The 25,850-nt window shown below is 39.8% G+C and overlaps 1 protein-coding gene across 4 annotated transcripts in view; it reads right to left on the reverse strand.

Moving 5' to 3' along the window:
• LOC115224126 (coiled-coil domain-containing protein 73-like) overlaps positions 1-25,850 on the reverse strand; it is a 182,801-nt gene that overhangs the window by 143,714 nt on the left and 13,237 nt on the right. For all 4 annotated transcript variants that reach the window (XM_036512722.1, XM_029794930.2, XM_036512723.1 and 1 more), the window contains exon 2: positions 8,965-9,098. In XM_036512722.1, the coding sequence (XP_036368615.1) occupies positions 8,965-9,098 (134 nt within the window). The remainder of the gene's footprint in view (positions 1-8,964; positions 9,099-25,850) is intronic.

Genomic DNA, 25,850 nt, shown 5'->3' on the forward strand with positions numbered 1-25,850 from the left:
CTGGTATTTTTTAAGTCTACTATTTTTAATTCTGAAAGCCAGTAGGTGAGTGGGCAAGGTGGGGGAAGGGGCACTGAGTGTTTCTTTAAGAAAAATTAAGCTGTAAAAAATATATTTTCTAGATTCGTAATCTCTGTATTTTTGTATATAGAGAACAAAAAAAAAATTTGTAAAAATTTATAAATTAAGAAATTGCAGTGGGGATAGAGGGAAATTAAAATTTTGAAAACATGACTTCTGGACAAAATCGTATTAACCCCCTTTTATACAATGAAACAATATATAGTTTCTGATCTGTCTTAAGAACAGAAAGCACTTTCAAGCAAACCCATGCAAATTGTACCCTCACCCTTCACTATTAAACAAAACTATATATCAGCTGTGCTGATTCTGGCCATAACAAAGGAGCAAATAATACAATGTGCTTGTAGGTCATAACATCCAGGCATCACTGGTATGCATTGCAAGTATTTGATTGGATGAGATACATCAATACTGGTAATATTTTCTTTATATAATTTTTAAAATCATTTATTATTATATTCCCTCTTAAATTGAAATGTCTTAGACTTACTTCTGTGCAATTTCCATCTCTGTCTTTTATACATAAAAATTTGATTTGTATAGATCTCTAATCTTTTTCAACCTATGGGTTATAACAGCTGAGGACATGTGTAGGATTGAGAGAAATGAAGTCAGTATGCTTTGCTGGATGTGCAATGTCAGTGTGCATATTCGACAGAGTGTAAGCATCTTGAGAGAAAAGTTAGGCATAAGAGAAATCAGAAACGGTGTCAAAAAGAGATGACTGTGCTGGTATGGTCATGTGATGTGTATGAATGAGGACAGCCGTGTAAAGAAGTGCTGATCCCTAACTGTGGAGGGAACCTGTGGTAGGGGTAGACCCAGGAAGACATGGGACGAGGTGGTGAAGCATGATCTTCAAACTTTGAACCTCACAGAGGCAATGACTAGTGACCAAGACCCTTTAGCAATGTGCTCTGCTTAAGGGGACCCATCAAGCCAAGTGCACCTGCGCTGATGGCACATAAAATAATCAACCTTTGAACATTGGGCCTCACAGAGACATAGTGGCTCGGTTCCTTTCAAGCTTTGGGCTCCATGGAGGCAAAGTGGCTGAGTTCCTTTCGAGTGTTAGGCTTCACAGACGCAAGGTGGCTGAGTTCCTTTCGAGTGTTGGGTCTCATGGAAGCAAGGTGGCCAAGTTCCTTTTGAGTGTTGGGCTTCATGGAGGCAATGCCAAGACGTTTGGCATTATGTCACGCATGAAATGACCCATCAAGTTGAGCAAAATCACAGTCATGATAGATACCGGTGCCACACAAATGGTACCTGTGCCAGTGGCATGTAAAAGTACCCATTACACTCTCAGAGTGGTTGGTGTTAGGAAGGGCATCCAGCTGTAAAAAACCATGCCAAATCAGACTGGAATCTGGTGCAGCTTTTCAGTGAACCAACCTATTCAAACCATCCAACAGACATTAAATGGTGATGATGATGATGATATATATACACACACAATATAAATATATATTTATATATGCAGACATATATACTTCCTGCATACAAGCTTACTATTTATATTAATATTAATATATGTTGAGTTCTGAGTCTATGAACAATGGAATCCACTACATCATTGAATGACTAGAATTCATTTACATAGATCTAGATAGTTTTATATAACTATACTTATCTAGTCACACATATTCACAGTTAGCTGATAATATATGTAACCTGTGTAATAGATATATAAACACTTTTTCTTTATCTGTCATCTGAGGTTAATACACAGTGGCAATGACAAGCAACCAAGACCTTTAGAGATATATCATGCTTGAGAAGACCTGGCAAGCCAAGTAGGATCGTAGTCATGGCTGATGCCAGTGTTGCAAACTGGCCTGTTTAAGAGCATCCTTCAATCATTAGCCAATATGCCATACTTGTGAAGACCTGTTGAACCAAGTGAAATCGTAGTCATGGCCTTGCCAGTGCTGCCTGACTGGCACCTGTGCCGGTGGCACATAAAAAGCACCATTCAAACATGGCCGATGCCAGTGCCACCTGTCTAGCATGCAAAAAGCACCATTCAAGCGTGACTAATGCCTGTGCCAGTAGCACGTAAACAGCACCATTTGAGTGTGGCCAATGGCACATAAAAAGCACCCACTACACTCTCAGAGTGATTGGCATTAGGAAGGGCATCCATCTGTAGAAACCTTGCCAAATCAGATAGAAGCCTGGTGCAGCCTCCCACTCTGCCAGCTCTCAGTCAAACCATCCAACCCATGCCAGCATGGAAAGCAGATGTTAAATGACGATGATATTGATACTTGGCAACAAGTACTTCTACAACCTTGCATCACATTTTACATCTTTGGTGATGTTAGTGATGGTGTGATATGTAGAAACAATTGTAGTGATATGAAATAAAGAATGTCATCCAATCCATTTTCTTTTCCTCTTCTCTTTGTGTGTGTGTGTGTGTGCATTTGTGACCCCATTGCTTGATAATTTGGGTCAGTTTGGTCAATTAAACTCAAAGTGGTGCACCAGCATGGCCACAGTCCAATGACTAAAACAAGTAAAAGATAAAAGATAATGGCACAGCTACAACCATCAATTTTTAAAAAATTAAATTTAAAAATTAGCCTGATGATTCATTTGGTAACAATGAAACACTGTTCTGGGTAATTATAATCAAAGTATATTTTATACTAGTGAGACCCATGGAAATTTCATGGTGTAAGACAAAATACTTGAAAACATTATGTTAGTATATTAAGCACAAGCAAGGAACTTCAAAAAGTTTTTTTTTTTAAATTCTGCCATTTAATCAAAACTGTACTTTTAAATATAATTGAAATGAATTGAAATGGTTCATAGAATTTTTGAAGTAAAATTCATTAACAATATTTAAATTGCTGGAAGAGCATTGTAGAAAATGAAGGAGAGTATATTTTAGATTAAAAAAGAACTTTGTTTATCTTAATTTTGAAAAACAAAAGAAGTATAAAAAGACGCATTGTTATGGGGCTGACCCAATATATAGCTCATACTGAGTGTGTATATTTGTCAGTGAGTGTGTATGCATGTGTATAAGAAATTTCATTAGGGTGGTATTGTAATTTAAAAAGGTATGAAAATGTTAATTTATTTTAATAACATACTTTCAGTCAATGTTTTTTTTTCTTATTGTAACGATTATAATGATGATCACTAACTTTTTCCCCACTTTTTTTTTTACCTTCAAGGCTTTTCCTAACATTTTTTATGTGTATAGTGCAAAAAAAAAATTGGCCAAAATCGGAACTGAGTGAGGGAGGGGGCGAAAATTCATAAATTTTCAAAAATTCTTTTGCTACTGTTTTTTTTTTATGGTTGTTTTTAAGTGCATAGTGCAAAATAAAATTGGATGAAATCAGTCCAGAAGGGGAATTAGAAAAATATTTTTCATGAAAAGCTTTCCCCTATCATTTGCAAGGGTGTGGTGAAAAGAAAAATTTGAAAAATTCTTGTTAAAACAGAGAAAATCCAATTTATGTGGATGTGTTATCCCAAAAGTCTGCAAAGGTAATCTGTAGTGAAAATTAACAGGCAACAACTTTGCTAGTATATGTATATATGTATCATTGCTTGTCTTCCATGCTGGATGGTTTGACAGGAGCCAGATAGGTAGAAGACTACACCAGGCTACTGTCTCTGTTTTGGCATGGTTTTTTATGGCTGGATGCCCTTCCTAACACCAACATATATATAAGGCTCAGTGTAAGTTATTTACCAAATGAGAATATTTTCATTTCAGTTCAGTTCAGCTACCTATCTATTTGTATATCTATTAATATATCTCTCAACCTGCATATCTGTTGATTTAGCTATGTATCTCTCTCTCTCTGTTTAATTAATTATCACATCTCCTTTCCCTTCTGCCAATGTACATAAGCATTTAAATCTAATAACAAAAAAGAAAAATGAGCCTTTGGTCTGGAATGCTAAAAGATAAAAGTGTAAAATCCACAGCTATTTGCTAAGGTTATTTCACTTTCATTTAACTACCTATCAATATATCTTTTAATTCATAGATCTTCATGACATTGTTTCATTATGTTAAACATTTCAACTGTGCCAGTGATTTGAACACACAAATGCAGAATAATATAGATCCCCCTCTCGCTCTTTTTCCATGTTTTCACTTTTCATTTTTTTCCTTGATTCCACAATTCCCATTTCTCACTGTCCCCCTTTCTCCTCTCTCTCTCTCTCTCTCTCTCTTTCTCTACATCTATCCATTTGAGTTATTACATCCGTTGGAGTAATTGTAATCTCTCTCTATATAAACGGCAGTTTGTCTGCGCGTGTTTCTGTGTGTCTGTTTGCTTGTACCCTCACCCTGACCACGGCTTTCAACCGATTCTGATGAAACTTGACACACACATAGCCCAATGTCATAATTCAAAACTAACGCAGCGAAAATTTTGAAAAGTTCCCCCAGTTCTGAAAAAAATCGATAAATTCGACATGGGGTCGAGAATCAGAAACACAAACCGTCTAGGGGACGCAACTCCACCTTTTTTTACTCTCAAAAAAATTTACCATCATTTTTTGGCTATAACTCTCTAAAAATGCTTTATAGTTATTTCCCTTACAAACCTGAGCAACGCCGGGCGATACTGCTAGTACACAGATAAATTTGACAGGAACAAGAATAATATAACATTTTATGAACAAACTTTGGTATTTTACAGATAAGAAAGTAAATTTCAAATGGAGTAAAACTGTGAAAACAGCAGAAAGATTGGATATTTACTCTTATAAGATAGAAAAAAACCCACCTGCTGGAAATTACTGTTTTCACAGTTTTACTGCATTTGAAATTTACTTTCTTGTTTGTAAAATAATTACACTGATCAACAAGTATTTTTCATCAAGCATACGTCAAGGTGTATTTAGTGTAGTTTTTAATGCTGATTTCAAATATACAATTAGTTTTTTGACATCACATACAGTTTTCGAGAGGAGAAAGTTTTCTGGTTCTAGATCACGCATTATATAGAAATTCCAGTTAATAATGTATATGCATGTATTTCATTTACATGGAAACATACTTTTAAAATAAACTACATTATTCATTGCTGCATAGTTCAGATGCAATATTTCATCATCTTAAATTAACCAATCAAGTTTTATCTCATGAAATAAGTATTTCAACATCTCAAATTGTCCAGTCATAACTGGTCTGATGAAATATTTCATCCAACTCAAATTCAATATAAGTATATCTGTTTGTATCTACTTCTTTACTTGTTTTACAGTGTTAACAATGTCAAAACAGTGTAGAAATCATCCTGATGTGTTTTGTTATGTCTGTAGACAATTTATTGTGAAATCTCAAAAACATACAATAACACCAGAGATCAAGAAGATTTATAAGCTATACTTTGTCCTCTTGGAAATCAGGCCAAGTTATGGGCATCAATTTTTATATGCTCGGCTTATTCAAATGGCTTATGTAACTGGTTCAATAATAAGAAGTCCATGCCTTTTGCCATTCCAGTGATATGGAGGGAGCCAAAAGACCATTTTAATTACTGTTATTTTTGCAAAATAAATGTCACAGGATTTTCTATGAAGAATAAACAAATTGTGTATCCCAATTTGGATTCTGCAATGAGACCTGTGCCTCAAAATGGAAGTCTGCCAATTCCAGTTCCACCAGATGATGGCATTGAAACATCAGATGATGATGCTGACTGTTAGGATACTGCTGCTGAGGAAGATTACATGGCTGATGACAATAGCTTTGAACCTCAGAAATTTTCCCAAGTTGAATGAATGACCTTGTCAGAGACCTATCCCTCTCAAAAGATAAACCAAAACTGTTGCCATCAAGTCTGAAGAAGTATCTGGTAGAGCACGATCCTTGTACAACTTATTTTCAGCAGAGAAATGTGGTTCTACAAACATGTTTTTCTGTTGAAGGCCTGCTTTGCTTTTGCAGTAACATCGATGGACTTTTCGAATGTTTATCACAAAATCATGATCCCGCAGAGTTTGTTTATTGACTTTTCAAAACAAAGTTTAAAAGCTGTACTTCTCCATAATGGTAATTTGAAGCCCTCCATTCCAATTGCACACTTTATAAATCATATGAGAATATGGAACTTTTACTTCATGCCATTGCCTATGAAAGGTATTTATGGAAAATACGTGGAGATCCGAAAGTCATTGGTATGTTAATGGGAATGCAATCAGGTTTCACAAAATATTGTTGTTTCTTGTGTCTATGAGATAGTCGGGCAACTGACAGACATTATTTGGAATCAAACTGGCAGACAAGAACATCATACCAGCCAGGACTCTCTGGCATCAAGAATACACCTCTTGTAGACCCATGTAATGTCCTGTTGCCTCCTTTGCACAAAAAGCTTGAACTGATGAAACAGTTTGTAAAGATACTAGGGAAGAGACATGTCAGAAGGTTTGCATATATTGTAGAAAAGTTTCCCAAAATCACACAGGTGAAGTTGAAAGAGGGTATCTTTGTCAAACCCCAAATTAGAGAAGTACTCAAAGATGTCAACTTCAAGAGAATACTGTATGAACTGGAACTGCTTGCCTGGAATGCTTTCAATTGGATCTGTAAGAATTTCTTGGGCAACAAGAAGGCAATGGACAACGAGGATGGCATCAAGGATCTTATAAAATTTTACTCAGCAGTGAGTTGTTACATGTCACAGAAAGTTCACTTCTTGGACTCCCATCTGTATTTCTTCACAGATAACCTTGGAGCAGTGTCTGATGAACATGGTGAAAGATTTCACCAGGACATTAGTGCTATGGAGAAACGGTACCAAGGCTTCTGGAATGACAGTATGCAGGCTAACTGCTGCTGGATACTTTACTGTTATCAACCAGATCAAGAACACCGCAGGAAACCCAAATCACAATGTTTCTAACTCTGTTGTTCTAACTTTGTCGGTTTTGTCTGACCCATTTTTTGTGTATTCACTCTTTGTGATGACTTATAACTCAATAAACTCATTTACTTTCTAAAAATAATATGTCCTTATTTATTACGTTAATGATTTCATATATACAAATATGTAAATATTTGCATGTATTTACTGAAAAACTGATATGTGCTGCATACAAATGGAGTGAAATTTTGAAATCAGCATGACACTGTAAAACAAGTAAAGAAATAGATACAAACGGTTATACTTATATTTGTTTGCATTCACAATGAGTATAATACATTTAATTTTGTTGAGTATCAGAGTCAGCACCTTAAAAGTTCAAGGAGTCAGAGTCAGGGCCTAGGTCTACTGACTCAATAATCCTGCTTCAATACCCCAAAATTGGAAAGGATCCTCCTGATATCTGTATATCTAGAGAAAGCTCTCACATCTCTAAACTATGAAGGTGGACTGAAAAGTTCATAAGCTGACTATGAAGGAGTGATACTAGAACTGAGAATTCTAGCAGAATTCAACTTTTCTTATTAATAATTTAATTGGTTTTTTTTCCAAGTAAACAGACATGCAGCTGCTCAAAGAGGACTTCAAAGGTAACTAGTAGTGACTCCTCTAGAAAATCAACAAAATTTGGCATTGTGCTATTATCAAGTACTTGCAGAAAAAGTTTAGGCTCCAAGGGCATACTGATATGGCTGCTTTATTAGGGGATGATACTCCAGATTTATCAACAATGCAAAAGTGAACAGTTCAATTTAGGATGGAAACAGAGTCTTGAAGATGTATCAAGCTCTGAACATCCTACAACTGCCACCACCAAGGAAAACATTGATTGTGCTTACCACATACTGATGGATGACAGGTGACTGACTATAAATCCTTTAGAATATCCTGTGAGAGAGCTGAAAATACTCTGCATAATGAATTTGGCATGATGAACGTTTCTGCTCAGTGGGTGCCATAGCTTATAACACCAGATCAAAAACACACTAGGCTAATCATAACACAGGAAAATCTGACATTGTTTGAGGCAAATCCAGCTGGTTTCTTTAAGCATTTTCAAACCCAAGAAGTGTGTTGGCTTCATCACTTTGAGCCAAAGACAAAGAGACAATCCATGCAGTGGAAACACCCCTCCTCACCTGCTCCAAAGAAGACCAAGGTATTTCATCTGCAAGGAAAGTGATGGCCTCAGTTTTGGGGGATGAAAAAAGTATCGTGTTTATTGACTATCATCAAAAGGGGTACACCATCAATGGAGAGTACTGTGGTCAACTTGCTGAGGCAGTTATGAAAAGCCATCAAAGCCAAATGCCCAGGAAAACTGACAAAAGGGGTCTTGTTTCATCAGGACAATGTTCTAGTACACAAGTCCTTGCTTTCAATGGCTGTTGTGTGTGACTGGTTTTAAACTAGTTGATCACCATCCCTATTCTCCTGATTGTCATCTGACTGCCATCTGTTCCTCAACATAGAAAAAAACCACTTGGCTGGGAAGCAGTATTGCAGTGATAATATCGTCATGTCTGCTGTTGATGACATTTTTGACGAACAGGATGAAAGCTTCTTCACCAATGAGATCCAAGCACTGCAACAATGATGGAACAAGTGTGTAAACTACAAGGGGGAATTATTTTTAAAAAATAAACCTCATTTGATCAGATTCCATGAGAGTATCTTGGTCAGCCTGTGAACTTTTCAACCGACCCTAGGTTTTAAATTCAATATCAACATTTTCTGAAATACTTGTCAATTATATGGTGCTCTCATCACTTACAATAGTGAGTTGTACATACTCATGTTATCTATTTGTAATTAGGTGAACTGAACTATTTAAGAGTTAAATATCTTAGCTTGAGATATAGCACATTAGTGATAGGACACAATAGTCTGGTTAGCTGTAATTTTCAGAATACTTGTAAAGAGTTTGAATGAATAAATGCATATTTTTTCTCTTCTTTTTACTTACTCTTCTGACTTTCAATTCTTCAACAATCTCCAGTAATGTGTGTTGCAAGTTCAGGTAATTACTAGTATTAAATATAGCTGTCTTCTCTTCTGGAGCATGAAGTGCCTGACATTCAGCCATTATTAATCTCTCAGCTGAAAGTTAAAATTGATTCAATTGTATTGTTTATTAAAAAATATTTAGTATTTAAATATTAACATTTGCAATGAATTACATAATTGATTAGTCATATTATATGTGCATATTATTTCCAATAATTTTTTATTAACACAAAGTTTTAGATTGTAAAATCTGTTGTTTCTTGTTCATCTTCAGGTCAGTCCTGATCATGCAGCCCTATGTGATCAAAAGCATTCCATCTGTGACCATCTCATGTTTTTCTTTTTGCATGTCAGGGACTAATTAACCAATATAACCTTTATATATATATAACCTTTATTTAAGAGTGTGATTTGAGATGTTTGTCTGATATTTCTGGCAGATCAAACAACCACACAAAGTAGTGGTTCTCAATTTTTAAAATATTTATGGTAAACTGGAAATAAAATTTAAAAAATCACTGCTACGCTTTGCATGGAAAGTTAAAAAAATAAACTGTTTTAAAGTTAAAATTTAGAAAAAACATACAAAACTGTAGTAAAGGACATTTTATACTACCACCACCACCACGACATCACATTTTGCATATGAGTGTGTATGTGTCTGTCAGTGTGTGTTTGCATGTTCATTACATGTTAGGCCTCAGAGAATTAAACAACACACACATTTACACATACATGTGTATATAAGTGTGTATGTATCTGTGTGTGTGTTTACGCATTCGTTAACCACCACCACCATGTCACATTTTGTATATGCGTGTGTGTGTATTTGCACATTCATTACATTAGGCCTCAGAGAATTAAACACACATGCACATCTATACATACATATACATTTGTGTATGAGTGTGTATGTGTCTGTTTGCACATTTGTTACGTACATTAGGCCTCAGAGAATTAAACACACACACATACATATACAAATGTGATGACTGACAAGTATATGTGAGTGTATGTGTGTGTGAGTATACATAAATTTTTATGACGAATGACACACACACATGCACATCTAAAGAGAGAGAGAGACAACAGGAGAGAGATAGGCCGTTATACAGAGAGAGATACAATTAAAGTGTTAGATATTCAGAGAGACAGAGAGAGAAAATGTAATGTCCTACAAAAGTCTAGAATCGGTTAACACACACATCTACACATACATATACATGTGATGACTGACAAGTATATAATGAATATTAATTACCCTGAGGTGTGCATGAACGTATGTCTACCTTAGTATATGTGTGAGAGTGTATGTGTGTGTGAGTGTATGTGTGATTGTCAATTACAACGATGTAAACTGCCTATGTGAAAGAGCTATACGATGGGCCATTTAAATCTTCAAACTCCTTTCTCCCCTAACCAGAAGTCCCCTCTCTGCAGATTAGCTCAATAGCTAGCCTGCAGTGAAGGTCTCTGTCTACAGTTCATTTGTTATGAGTCCATGGGCAATGTCATACACATAGCTTCCCTCAGAACTGTTGACTGACATTGGAACCAGGAAGGTGTTTTCACCACCTGCTTGTGCATATAGTTACTTGACTGTTTGTTGTCAGAGGTTGGTGTAACTTGCCTAGGACGGCCTTTGTTTGGTGATTGAGCTACTTGAATGTGGCTGTAGACACCGAGACACGCTGGTTTCAGTCTGTCAGTGGAAACTGTGTTTTGTCATCTGCCAACCAAGAGTTGAAATGACTTGTCTCACTTCATATGGGTCATCATAAGGTGACTGAAGAGGTTTTTATCATGCATCACAACAAACAAACATAAATTTCACATTGTGGAGGTCATTTGGTACTGATAACCTAGATGTACCATGTGTTGACATGGGTCTAGGGTGTAAATGGCCCACACTGTCTCTCAGTTGCATATCTTTTGACATCTGGATCTAACTGTGTTTGAAATTAACTCCCCCATCACCATAAGTGGTGCACTGTACGCCAAATTTTGAGGTTTTCCTTTGGTGAAGTGCAGGTTCCCAGCATCACCCATAAAAGTTGATCAATCTAGTTGGGCCCATTAAGTCTGGTTGTAAGGGATTCCTTCAAGCCATGGCGAAATTTCTCCACTAAGGTGTTGGTCTGGGGATGGTAGACTGTTGGGTGTTTCATTGTGATGCCAAAAAGTTCACATCATTCCACAGCTTCAAGGTGAACGGAGGTCCATGATTGGATGAAATGCTGTTTGGAACACTGAAACAGGTGACCCAGTTTGTGATGAAGGCACAGGTAATTTCCTGTATTTCCATGCTGCAGAGAAGCATAGCCTCAAGCCAAAAGTGAAGCAGTCCACTAAGGTTAGTAAGGATGGGCAACCTTGTGAAGGTGGTAGGGGGCCTTGAGGTCAATGTTGATGTGGCTGAAATCATCCTGTGGGGGTTCATTGCTGCCAAGAGATGCTTTGGTATGCTGATGTATTTTGGCTTGTTCACAAGGGATACACGTTTTGGTCAACTCCCCAATTTGCTTGATTATACCATGTCAGATGAATTTACTTGATATCAGGCAGAGCCCATGAACGACATCAAAAACTTTCCAGCAGCAGGCTAATGGGTCGTGGTTTTCCAGCAGATACGTTGCAAAGTAGGGTTGTTCCATTGGAGTCAAAGTGCATGTCCTGCAAGGAAAGGGAGGTGATGGTGGTGTGGTAGGCCCTGATTTCATCATCTGTTTGTTGGAATGCAGCCATAGCCTCATAATCAAGACCTTTTGTTACCGAAGCTATGTAGGTGTCAGAGTAGGTAGGGGCTCTGGAGTGTGCATTAGTGACTGGGTTGATTTTTCCAGCTGTGTTGAATGTCTGTAGTGTACCCAGAAATGACTGATAACCATCACTGCTGACATGTAGACCATGGCTCTGACAGCTTGCTCATAGCAAAGATGTGCAGTGGACTGTGAACACTGTGAAAGTTCAATCTTCAAGAAAATAGTAAAAGTGGCAGACACCTAGCAGTTCCCTATCAAATGTGTTGTATTTCTGTTCAGGTTACCATAGTTGTCAACTGAAGTAGGCTAGAGGTTGCCACTGGTCATTGATGTATTGTTCCAAAACACCTCCAATGGTTGTCGGAGGTATTGACTGTGAGTGCAGTCAATGCTAACATATAAGGATAGCAAAGCACAGTTGCTTTAACAAGAGCTTCTTTTTGTAGATTTGAAGGCCGAGGTCATCGCACTGTCTCACTTCACTTGTCTTCTCATCAGTCTTGCTGTCGAGGGGATGAAACAATGATAACAGTTTACCATGCCCACAAATTGGTGCACAGCCTTGTTTGTGGCAGGGGTGTAGCACTGGTACCTGTGATTTGATGTCCTAGGAAGTCAATTTCCTTAACACCAAAGACACATTTAGTGGAGTTGATTACCACACCATATTGTTCAAGTCTATCAAAAAGGGTCACTAGATGCTTTTTGTGTAACTCTGCATTTTGGCTTGCAATAAGGATGTCATCTAGGAATGCAAAGACAAAATGAAGACCCATGCACACAGTGTCCATCAAGCGTTGGAAGGATTGTGTTGCATTTTCTAGGCCAAAGGGTGCATGTAGAAATTTGTACAACACCAAAAGAGTGATCACAGCAGTTTTAGGTACATTGTCATCTAGTACTGGTATTTGATGGTAACCTCAGATGAGGTCAACCTTCAAGAAAACTGAGTACCCAGCTATCTGGGTTGAGAATTCCTTTATATGCAGAATGAGGTAGCAGTTGGGTGTTTGTTTGCATTGAGACAGCGATAATCTTTGCAAGGCTGCCAACCTCCAGTGGGTAGAGGAGACAACCAAGGACTGCTTGATTGGTAAACAATGCCCAAAGCTTCCATATTGTCAAACTCAGCCCTCGCAATATCAAGTGCACTGGAGGGCTGGTAGAGGAGAGGTGATGTTTCACTCCATGGCAGGTTGTGGGTTTGGAGAATGTCAGGGTAGCGAGATTCGGGTGACACACAATGAGATTCAAGAATTCATTTTCAATCTGAGAGATGGCTGCAATGTGAGGAACAGCATGTGCAGATGCTGCAAGAGAAACAGTGGCATACGTGTTGCTGTTGATGAGTCCTGAAGATCAACCAGCAGTGAGTGTGCCCAAAGAAAATCTGCTCCTTATATACGTGTTTCAATTGCAACCCTACTATAAAATAGTGCGGCCTCTTCAGGGTCTAATTTGATATCCCTTGGTATGGCTATTTAATGATTTTCTTTTATAAACTCTGCATTGTATAATTTAGAGCTGTCCATTAAGTCAGATGTGAACAATCTCTATTTCAAGTTTTTATTGGATAATCATTGTTTCAAAATCTTGTATAGTTTAATGATAATTATTCATTTATACTTCACAAATGCAAATTTCCTCATGTGCAAGCATCTCAATGCTTGCTCCTGTCTAGAATTTATTATTTATTATTATGTGAAGATCTTGTAAAATACTTCTAAACATAGGTCACATCTATTGGTTCCAGGTCTGTATGGTTTTGCAGTACAAATTAATTCCCATTTAATCATATAGTCCTTAAAAGACCAGATTAATTTGCTAGGACTCATTTGGAACCTTTTATTTTTGTCTTTAAATGAACTCAAATGATTTGCCAGTCTCCTCTTGAAAATTAATAATGTCCCACCGATGTAAAAGAATTCCTTACTCTCAGATATAATTATACATCTATATATAACAATTTTAATTTTACACTTATTTTTCACATAGGATTCCCATTTAGAACAATTGCAAAGATAGCCTTTTATATTTACCTCAGATTTAATTTCAATTTGACCCTTCATTGTAGAATTAAACTCATTTCCACCAAGTTCTTTATTACTATTTACTCCTTTAGATGTTATCTCTGTTCTATTTCTAGCTGAATTTTATTTGATTTGTCATTATTTATGTTAAATTGGGTTGTTTGCCTTTCCACGACATTTAATTTCTAAGCATTCCTTTCTATTTGAGTTTCTTTATTCCATTTGACATTATTATGCTATTGTGATTGTAATCGCTTTTTTGAAATTTCGATATTCATCATCATCATCATCGTTTAACGTCTGCTTTTCATGCTAGCATGGGTTGGACAATTTGACTGAGGTCTGGCAAACCAGATGGTTGCACCAGACTCCAATCTGATCTGGCAGAGTTTCTACAGCTGGATGCCCTTCCTAACGCCAACCACTCCGAGAGTGTAGTGGGTGCTTTTACATGCCACTGGCATGAGGGCCAGTCAGGCGGTACTGGCAACGGCCACACTCAAATGGTGCTTTTTATGTGCCACCTGCACAGGAGCCAGTCCAGTGGCACTGGCAATGACCTCGCTCGAATATTATGCGCTACTATAATTTGTGCAATATCACAGCTAAGTATTGAGTTAAGATCATAATTTTGACATTTATACCTGTTTTTCAAAGGAGTAAGTATTCTCTGATTTCAGTCCACTTTAAAGTTAGCATTTATTTTACTTTTTTTTTATTTTTAAATCTTTTAGCTGATCCTATATTAAAAGAATTTGAGATTTTATTAGAGAATACTACATCCTCATTTCTATTAGCAGTATGAAGTTAATTAATGGGCCGGTCATAAAGTGACCAAAAGTAATTATTTCTAAACCTACATGGTACAATATAGATACATAAAAACAAAAATATTTCAAGAAGAATAAGTTAGGGAATTTATAAGAATCAAAATATTGTAAGCGTACATTCTTACCATAAAAGATGTTGACTGCTGGGGTGGGGGGATGAGCATTACTAGAAAAATGAGGGAAAATATATACTATATCTTATAGTTCATTATCATGAACATCGGCTTGATGGGTGAAAAACTTAGCCAAAGTTGTCTGTTGTTTATGACAGATCGTTTCTTTGTATAGCTGAGTATAGAAATTGAGGTCATTGCAAACTTCTCTTGTAAATTTTATGTTACATTTATAATTAAGATCATTATCAGCAAAAACATGCGGACCTTTCTCTATAAGTGCCAACCACTTAACAATAATTTTTATTGTCAATTTAAGTGTTGTAGGTGGAACTCCCATTGTCTCATTTGTATTCTCAGTTTGTTCTTTTTCTTAGCATCAGTTCCTCCTTAAATAAACTTTTTCTCTGGGACACTAGCAATTCAATCACATTGTCCTTTATAACTTCTCCAAATCCTACATCTTTTGCAAATGTTACAATATCTTCCCAAATTTGATATAGACTTCCTACTTGAGTGAAACTTCTAATGTCACTGAAACAGTCTGGCCATATGTTTCTAAGCATTATTCAGAGTTGAAGGTTTCACTCCATCCCATGATTCAGCTATATTATCTACAGCATTCATTACATCCCTGTCATTTGCTTTCATAAGTTGTTTGAAAGTTCTCATATAACATGCCTTGAAGTTAAAGTTCTCTGGGTGGCTCAGTGCACTGTCTAAAAGAAGCAATGCTTTGTTGGAAATGTTAAGTCTGGCACTGTACCTTTCTACATCAGAACAAAAAATCTGTAAACGACTCTTTGCAAAGGCTCTTAGTTATCCGTGCCTTCTTAACTGAATGCCAAATCAGAAGTAGATTAAACTTTGTGTAACCCTTGAAAGCATTTAGATTTTTGAAGTGATATATGAGTAGGGCCTCAATTTCATATCACTAGTGGCATTTCATCCCAAAAGAAGTGCAATTTTTAGAAGCTTTAAATCCTAGTATTGATTTGTCTTCTCAAGAAATAAAAGTTCTAGCAATCATACGCTTTCAGAAGAGTGCAGTCTCATCAACATTGTATACTTACTCTGATGTGTAGCTCTCTTCAGGAATCATTTTCTTCAATTAATAGCAGCCTCTCTATCAATGCTCGTGTTTCACTAGTCATTTTTATGTTGTAAACCAGCCTTTACTAGCAAATCATCATATAATCTTTAGGTTCTTTTTTTGAATTCCTATTGTGTTTATCAGCATATTAAGCTGATTCAAATCCTCAGTCCAAACACTCAAGTACGAGGGACGTTCAATAAGTAATGTCTCGACCCACTTGCAGTTGTTTAATCTAGCTGAAATTTTGCATGTGCAATCATTTATATCTCTATAGAGTAAGTGGCAAATTACAGCTCTGAATTAATTGTGGTTTCTGATTTACAGGTGTTTGAACCGAGTCAAGTGTGAAATGGAGCCTGTTGAGTGTCGAGCAGTGATCCAGTTTTTATATTTGAAAGGACGCACACCACAGGAGACTTTTGATGAAATGAAAGTAACTGACGGTGATGATGCCCCATCATATGACCTTGTAAAACGCTGACATCGAGAATTCAAACATGGTCGGAACTCTGTGGAAATAGCTCCCAGATCTGGTCGCCCCTTCTGCCATTGATGAGGCATCTGTTCGTCAAGTTGAGGCTGCCATTTTGGAAGATCGATGCATAATTATTCGCCAAATAGCCCATGAGGTCAAGATTAGTACCGGGTCTGTGGAAACTATCATTCATGACCATTTGCATATGCAAAAGGTGTCTGCCAGATGGATTCCCAGGTTGCTCACGCCTTTCCAGAAGCAAGAACGCGTTGAGTGCTCAAGGGTGAATTTGGAGATGTGCCAAGAAGATGAGTCAAAATTTTTCAAAAGACTGATTACACAGGATGAAACCTGGGTCCATCACGATGATCCAGAGACCAAAGCCCAGTCAATGCAGTGGAAGCACCGTGACTCACCCCCTCCAAAGAAGGCAAGGGTGCAGCCCTCCGCTGGCAAGGTCATGCTCACAGTCTTCTGGGACCAGGACGGAGTAGTGATGACAGATTTCCTGGCAAAGGGTACCACAATTGCAGGAGCCTATTATGCTTCACTTTTGAGGAAATTAAGAGAAGTTATCAAAATCAAGAGGCGGGGCAAGATCAGCAAAGGCATCCTCCTCCTGCAGGACAACGCTCTGGTCCACAACTCGCTTGTCGCCAGATCAGAAGCACAGGCGTATGGCTATGAACTCCTCCCCATCCCCCTACTTTCCTGACCTTGCACCCTCTGATTTTCACCTTTTCCCAGTCATGAAGTTGTTTTTGAAAGGAAAGTGTTTCCCAGATGATGCAGCCTTGATTTCTGAAGTCACGTTCAGGTTGGAGGACCAAGCTAGGGTCTTCTACAAAAACGGTCTCCAGAGCTGCATCAAACAATGGGAGAAATGCGTAACTCTGGGTGGTTGCTATGTAGAAAAAGACTAATAACTGTGCCAAGTTTCGTTGCTCTACAGCTATGGAAAGTGGGTCAGGGGCATTATTTATTGAATGCCCCTCGTATCATTCCATTTTAAGCATTTACTCGAGCTACTTGCTGACAACACGGATCTCAGAAATATGACCAGCTAAGCGATCTTAACTTTTAACCTGACATTCATATTCATATTTTTAAGCGTTGATCGTAAACCTAATCCCGTTTCTCTATTATCTATATCGCCATGTTGTCAACATGGCTTCCTGTCTTTTTCAATTCCTTCTTTGCTTTCAGGGCCTTCCCGTGTTATTCCATTCCCCAGGATGCCTTACAAAATACTCTCTCTCTCCCTCTCATTTAAATTATGTTCTACTCAATTTCCAAAGTTTCTAGATGGTGTGTAATATTCCCTACGAATTATATTCATTCTCGTTACGAATTATATTCATTCTCGTTGCTCCTCCAATACCGGAAGTTTCTACCACCCCCTCCACCAATACCAGAAGTTTCTACCTCTGTTTTGACTCCCCCCCCCCGCGTATACATCCACTCGCACCCCTATGTCAGTTCTATTTGATCATATAGAGCAAAAACGGTGAAACGTATGCAGCTGTAGTCTCTCGCCCTCCACCAACACCGGAAGTTTCTAACCCCGTCTTGCTTTACTACCCCCCCAACCACACCCCCATGTAGGGTTTATTTGATCATATAGCGCAAAAACTGTGAAATGTATGCAGGTTGTAGTCTAGTGTTTCAGTATGAAATCTGCCAAATGCAAGCTTTCTTTTCAGGTACATGACATGTCTGTCCCTCATCCCAGGGTCTCAGAGGCCCACACCTCCCACACCCTCAGAGTTGGCACACTCAATGTTGGCACATTGAAAGGTAGGTCTGGAGAGATGTAGAGCTGCTTGAACGGAGACGTGTGAATTTATGCTGCATCCAGGAAGTAAGGTGGAGAGGAGGTTCCGCTAGGCTCCTCACAGGCAAGGAACACAGGTACAAGATTTTCTGGGCAGGGAACACTGACAGGGTAGGTGGCGTGGGTACACTTCTTGCTGAGAAATGGGTAGATAAGGTAATCGAGGTAGTCAGAGTAAGTGAAAGAGTACTTAAGATTAGATTAGTGTTTCACCATAGGTCAGCTACCATCATCTCGGCATATGCCCCTCAACCAGGGCTACCGAAAGGACAGAAAGACCAATTCTATGACTACCTATTGCGGACTACCTCGTTGACAAATGACAGTGACCTTCTCTTTGTGGCAGGTGATTTCAATGGACATGTTGGCCGGCATGTCGGGGGCTTCCATGGCGTTCATGGTGGCTATGGTTTTGGCTCTTGAAATGAGGAGGGAACCAGGCTGCTGGAGTTCTGCGATGCAAATGACCTTATGGTTTGCAATACCAACTTCAGGAAACCCACCTCTCACCTAGTCACCTACCGTTCTGGCAGACACACTAGTCAGATTGACTACATCCTCACCAGAAAGAGGGAAAGAGGGCTGCTTATAAATGCCAAAACCTTTCCAGGCAAAGAATGTACTCCTCAACATAGATTAGTAGTTAGCGACATCAGGATCAGAGCTAAATGGTTGCCCAGAAGAAGACCAGCTTGGAGGAGAAGGGTCTGGAAGCTTAAAGATCCTGCAAATGGACAGAGATTTAGAGACATACTACTCGAAGCCTTTGACAAAATAGAAGGGGATATAGCTTCACAACTGGAGATTTCTACGGGACAATCTGCTGACAGCCACTGACCAGATCTGTGGATGGAGCAAAGTCCCGTCTCGACCCAGAGTAACGTGGTGGTGGAACAATGTGGTGGACAGGGCTATTAGACAAAAGAAACAGGCTTGGAGGGACTGGAAGAACGGTGGTAGCAGGGAATTGTATCAGACAGCCAGAAGGGAAGCTAGGAGACAGGTTTATTTAGCCAGAGGGGAAGCGGATAAGAAAAAATTTTCCAATGTTCTGAGCCGTGAGGATGAAAGACTTGAGGTATTTCGTGTTGCAAGACAGTGTGTGAGAGAGAATCGTGATGTGGTAGGAGAGAAGTGTGTTCGCATGGATGATAGTTCACTTGCGCTAAATGAGGATGCAAAGAGAGAGGTTTGGAGATGCCACTATGAAAGGTTGCTGAATAAAGAAAGTGAATGGGATAAAGAGAGTCTGCCGAATGTTGACCCAACAGAGGGACCAGCTATCCGAGTTGATAGTTCCGTGGTAGCTAAGGCAATTAGAAGCACGAAGACAGGGAAAGCCCCAGGCCCTTCAGGAATTACTGCAGAGATGCTCAAAACATCTGGCAGTGTCGGCTATAACCTAGTCACCCGTATAGTCAACCAGGTGATACATGAAGGAGTCATACCCAATGACTGGTGTAGCAGCATACTAGCCAACTGCTACAAAGGTAAAGGTGATGCCCTAGATACAAATAATTACAGAGGTATCAAGCTGTTGGATCAGGTAATGAAGGTTACGGAGAGGCCCAACTAATTAGAGACAGAATTAGTTTAGATGAGATGCAGTTTGGGTTCGTGCCAGGGAAAAGTACCACTGATGCTATATTCCTGGTAAGGCAGCTGCAGGAGAAATACCTAGCCAAAGATAAGCCCCTGTACCTGGCTTTCGTTGACATGGAGAAAGCCTTTGATAGGGTCCCCCGATCCCTTATCTGGTGGTCAATGAGGAAACTAGGAATAGATGAATGGCTGGTGAGGGCTGTGCAAGCCATGTACAGAGATGCCGTAAGTAAGGTTAGGGTTGGCAACATGTACACAGAAGAATTCAAAGTAGAGGTTGGGGTCCACCAGGGTTCAGTACTCAGCCCCCTCCTATTTATCATAGTCCTCCAGGCAATTACGGAGGAATTCAAGACAGGTTGCCCCTGGGAGCTCCACTATGCTGACGATTTTGCTCTAATTGCTGAGTCACTATCAGAACTGGAGGAGAAGTTCCAGGTGTGGAAGGAGGGTTTAGAATCGAGGGGCCTTAGAGTCAACCTAGCTAAAACCAAAGTACTAATAAGTAGGAAGGTAGACAATCCACAAATGTCTTCAGGAAGATGGCCCTGCTCGATCTGTTGAAAAGGTGTAGGTAGAAACTCTATAAGATGTACCCAGTGTAAGCTATGGACACATAAGAGGTGCAGCAATGTCAAAGGTAGGCTAACTGGGAAGATAGTTTTTGTATGTGGCAGATGCTCGGGAGCATTAACCTCCGAAAATCTGCAGAAAACAACTTCCGTCACTTTCCAGGGGGAAAAACTAGAAATAGTTGATAGCTTCCATTATCTAGGTGACCAAGTCAGTAGTGGGGGTGGGTGCGCTGAAAGTGTAACTGCTAGAATAAGAATAGCCTGGGCAAAGTTTAGGGAGCTCTTACCTCTGCTGGTGACAAAAGGCCTCTCGCTCAGAGTAAAAGGCAGACTGTATGATGCATGTGTATGAACAGCCATGCTACATGGCAGTGAAACATGGGCCGTGACTGCTGAAGACATGCGTAAGCTCACAAGAAATGAAGCCAGTATGCTCCGATGGATGTGTAACGTCAGTGTACATACTCGACAGAGCGTTAATACCTTGAGAGAAATGTTGTACCTAAGAAGCATCAGTTGTGGTGTGCAAGAGAGACGATTGCGCTGGTATGGACATGTGGCGAGAATGGATGAAGATAGGTGTGTGAGAAAGTGCCAATCCCTAGCAGTTGAAGGAACCCGTGGAAGAGGTAGACCCAGGAAAACCTGGGACGAGGTGGTGAAGCACAACCTTCGAACTTTAGGCCTCACTGAGGAAATGACCAGCGACCAAGACCTTTGGAAATATGCTGTACGTGAGAAGACCAAGCAGGACAAGTGAGCCCTGCCCACTTATGCATGCCTTTCCTCCCTTGGACACAAAGACCTGTTGAGGCAAGCGAAGTCGATATAGAACCTCATCCGACGACAGGCACCCATGCCAACCCCCCTTTGCTTGCGAAGACATGTTGGGGCAAGCGAAATCGAAATCGAAATCGAATTGAACCAGCCAGGATCCCTGGTCTGGTGGTACGTAAAAAGCACTATCCGACTTGTGGCCGATGCCAGCGCCGTTGCGAAGACATGTTGGGGCAAGCGAAATCGAATCGAATTGAACCAGCCAGGATCCCTGGTCTGGTGGTACGTAAAAAGCACTATCCGACTCATGGCCGATGCCAGCGCCGTTTCGACTGGCGTCCATGCCGGTGGCACGTAAAATACATCAATCCGACCGTGGCCATTGCCAGCCTCGCCTGGCACCTGTGCAGGTGGCATGTAAAAAGCACCCACTACACTCACAGAGTGGTTGGCGTTAGGAAGGGCATCCAGCTGTAGAAACATTGCCAGATAAGACTGGAGCCTGGTGCAGCCTTCTGGCTTCCCAGATCCCCGGTCGAACCGTCCAACCCATGCTAGCATGGAGAACGGACGTTAAACGATGATGATGATTAGATCTGTGGAAGAATATGATCCAGACAGTTGATGGAGTAGCTTCTTGAGTACTTGACATAATTTTCTCTCTGTTGTCACTATAGACATTGGAAGATTTAATGCTTTGGTAAACTTCTGCATCAAGTCTATTTAAAACATCAAGGTTTAATATCCAGTGTAATTCATTTACAGTTCGTTTTTGCACTACTGCTTTCAGGTCTTAATTTGAAAACAAATCCAATAGCAGTGGCGATTAAATTATCTACAACAAATATTTAGTAAAAACTCACAAAAAAAAAAGTGAAAGAAATTCCACTGTGCATTTCATATACATTTTGCCCAATGTGCTAATGATTCTGCCAGCATGCCACTGTAATGGCTTCAAATTTTGGCACAAGGCTAGTAGTTTTAAGACAAGGGGTAAATTGATTACATATTTAACTGGTACTTTATTTTATTGCCCCCAAAATGATGACAGGTATAGGCAACCACTCAGGATGTAATAAGATTCTGTCTAATAATAAGAAAAACGAAGAAATTCAAATGTATAAGATTGTGATTTTTATGCATTATAGTAAATCACAAAATAAATTTGAAATAATAAAAAAAGACAGAATATATCTTTATTGTAGAAGAAGTAGACCCAGGAAGACATGAGATGAAGTGGTGAAGCATGACCTTCAAACATTGGGTCTCACAGAGGTAATGACAAGAGACTGAGGCCTTTGGAGATATGTTGTGATTGAGAAGACCTAGCAACTAAAGTAAAATCAGAGCCATGACCAATGCCAGTGTTGCATGTCCGGCCCATTTAAGAGTACCCCTGATGTGTCAGGCAATATGATATGCTTCAGAAGGCCTGTTGAATCAAATAAAACCAAAATCATAGCAGTGGCCACTGCTCCCTGACTAGCTCCCATTCTGGTGACACATAAAATGCATCTGGTAACATGTAAAATGGTCAATGCCAGGTTCGCCTGACTGGCTCCTGTGCTAATGGCACATAAAAAGCACCATCCAAACATAACCGATGCCAGTACTTGACTGGCTCCGGTGCTGGTGGCATGTAAAAAGCACCATCTGAACATGGCCAACGCCGCTGACTGGCTCTCGTGCTAGTGGCATGTAAATAGCATGATCAATGCCAGTATAACCTGACAGGCTCCTGTACTGGTGCACATAAAAAGTACCATCCGAACATGGCCAATGCCAGTACTCTGACCGGCTCCTGTGCTGGTGGCATGTAAAAAGCACTATCCAAACGTGATTGAAGCCAGGCCCACCTGACTGACTCCTGTGTCGGGGGCACATAAAAAACACCCACTATACTCTTGGAGTGATTGGCATTAGGAAGGGCATCCAGCTGTAGAAACATTGCCAGATCAGATTGGAGCCTGGTACAGCTGCTGGCCCTCCATACCTCAGTCAAACCATCTAACCCATACCTGCATGGAAAATGGACATTAATCGATGATGATGATGATGACATGCTTCCTAAAAATTTTTTACTAAAGGAAGAAGACTAAATTACAATGTCCAATTCAATGAATTCTATAAAACATAATCACAAGTCAGACAAGTTTATGTCACTCCTTAATGAACCTTGACCCATCACAGAACTCAAAATTATCATCAACATTTAGCATCCAGATTTTATACTGGCACGAGTTGGACAGTTTGGTAAAATCTAACAGGTCAGTCACTAATGTCTGTTTTCTATGGCTGGATGCCCTTCCTAATGCCAATCACATTCCTCCATATTTTTTTGCTTCAGACTTATTCCATAGTTTGCTCTGAAGCATATAATCACTGTTAACTATATTTTTATTACTTTCATTTTCCTTCCTATAAAAACTAACTGGTGGAGTTAAGAAGGGCATCCAGCCATAAAAAACAGACACAGAAGCTTCTGTTCAGCTGGCTCCTATCAAACCGTCCAACCCATGCCAGTATGCAGGGGGGGGAGTGTTAAACAATGATGATCTCTTGTAACATCAAATCTTATATCTTTCCCAACTATTCCCACCCATCCCTATATAATGTGTGGTAGCCATGTATCTTCTCTATAGCAAAACACCTATGCTTGTTCTTTCATAGGTTAGTCTTTCAAACTACTTGACATCCTCACTAATGGCATAAAAAAAGGGCAGAGGTAAAGGACATGGACCTTTCAGTTATTTTTTTAGTTTTTTTCTACTGAAACCCACCTTTTCAACTGTGGAGATTCTGAATCTGAAAAAAAAAAAAAAAAAAGGGGAAGAAAAGAAAAATTGGGGGTGGATTGGGAAATAAAATCTTGAGATGCCAGTTTTTGCAGATTCAGAATCTCTGCATTCAAAAAGGTGGGTTTCTGTAGAAAAAAAACCCTCCAAAAAATAACCAAAAGGTCCATGTCCGTTACCTCTGCCAAAAGAAGCACCGAGCACACACTGTAAAGTGGTTGGCATTAGGGAAGCATCAAGCCAGAGAGACTGTGCCAAAGCTGATGAAATATATATATATATATATATTTCATCAGTTTTGGCATAGTCTCTCTGGCTTGATGACCTTTTGAGCCTACGCTCTTCAACAGATAGGAATAAGAGAAAATAAACAGAGAGAAAATTTAAAAAAAACTTGCATGGCGAATGGTTGGGAAAAAAAAAGGTTTGACAGGAAAGGTAGAAAGAAGGGGAGATAATAAAGTATTGGTGATCCCAAAGGTGTACATGCATGTATGTGAGAATGTGTGTGGATCGGGGTGGTTAGTGACTTTGACATGTGAGTGTGTGCATGTGTGTGTGCCTGTAATGTGTGGGTGTGCGGATGATGGTATGATGGTGTGTGGGTGTGCGGATGATAATGGGTGCCTGTGAGGATGGTGGTGTTGGAGAGGTAGGGGCAAGTGTGGCAGCATGGGCAGGAGCAAAGGAATGAGCCAGTTTGGGAGGTGGGGTTAGGGAAGAAACTGTGGACCAGAAGGTTGTGGGCTCATTTAAAGGAGGGAAGGAGTAGGTTGGGGAAGATGTGTGAGGTGGAGGGGTCAGAGTGGAGAATGGTGTGTTTGAGGAGCAGGGTGGAGGGGTGGCAGGTGAGGGGAATGGGAGACGGGCAACGGCAGGGGAGATTCAGGGAGAGAAAAGAGAGGCACGGTCCATGGAACATGCTCTGGCAAGGATGTGTGGATAGTGGTGAGGGGATATCCATGAAGGATGAAGTGGCAAGCCATGAGTTGAGACTGAGTCTCAGTCATGGTTGTCACTGCAGAGCCTGTGCAGACAGAGGAATTGGGAGTAAGGGATGGAGACTCAGTGAGGGTAGGGGAGAGGAGAAGTTAAGGTATGAGTGTGAGTTGGTGTGTTTGAAGTGGATGGAGGCAGTGAGAGCAGAGTGGTGCATGTCGAGAAATGTGATGGAAGTGTTGGAAATAGTGCAGGAGAATTCGAAGGCAGTATGGAAAGATTGGACAAAAGAGAGGAAGGAGTCTAGTTGTTGCAGGAGAGTGGGGTTGCACCAGTACAGTCATCAATATAACAACCATATAGTTCAAGAGTGGAAACAGTGAATCGTGAGAATATTTGGGCCTCAATATAGCCAACGAACAGGTTCACATAGTCGAGGTCCATTCTCATTCTCATGGTCACTCCTAAGACCTGTTGGTAAAAATACCCTGCAAACGAGAAGCAGTTGAGGAAGAGAACAAGTTCAGCCAAATGAAAAGGTGTGGAGGTGTCAGGTTGGGGGTTGGATTGAAGGTTTAAGAAGTGTTTGAGTGCAAGAAGTCCTTTGTTGTGTAGGATCACTGTATAATAGACTCTTGATATCAAGAATGAAGAGAAGTTTAGAATGGCCAGGAGGGAAGGAGAAAAAGTTGAAAAGACAGAGAGCATTGTTAGTGTCGTGGATGTGGGAAGGGAGGGAAGCCATTAGGGGAGCGAGGATACAGTCAAGGTATTTCGAGATCAATTCCATGGGGCAGTTACTGGCGAGCCGATGGGGCAGCCTGGGTTGTTGGACTTGTGGATTTTGGGAAGGAAGTTATATACATATATATCTATAAGCAAAAATGCTAGTTCTAAAATATAAGACATCAACACAGTAGTTGTACTGACAAGTAATATTCACAGCCACTTCAACATGGCTGTCCCTCAACTGTGATTTTTTAACCCCAAGAGGTCATCTCCTCTAGCTGGTTAACA

The sequence above is a fragment of the Octopus sinensis genome, linkage group LG24 (genome assembly GCF_006345805.1).
Source record: "Octopus sinensis linkage group LG24, ASM634580v1, whole genome shotgun sequence".
Taxonomy (NCBI): domain Eukaryota; kingdom Metazoa; phylum Mollusca; class Cephalopoda; order Octopoda; family Octopodidae; genus Octopus; species Octopus sinensis.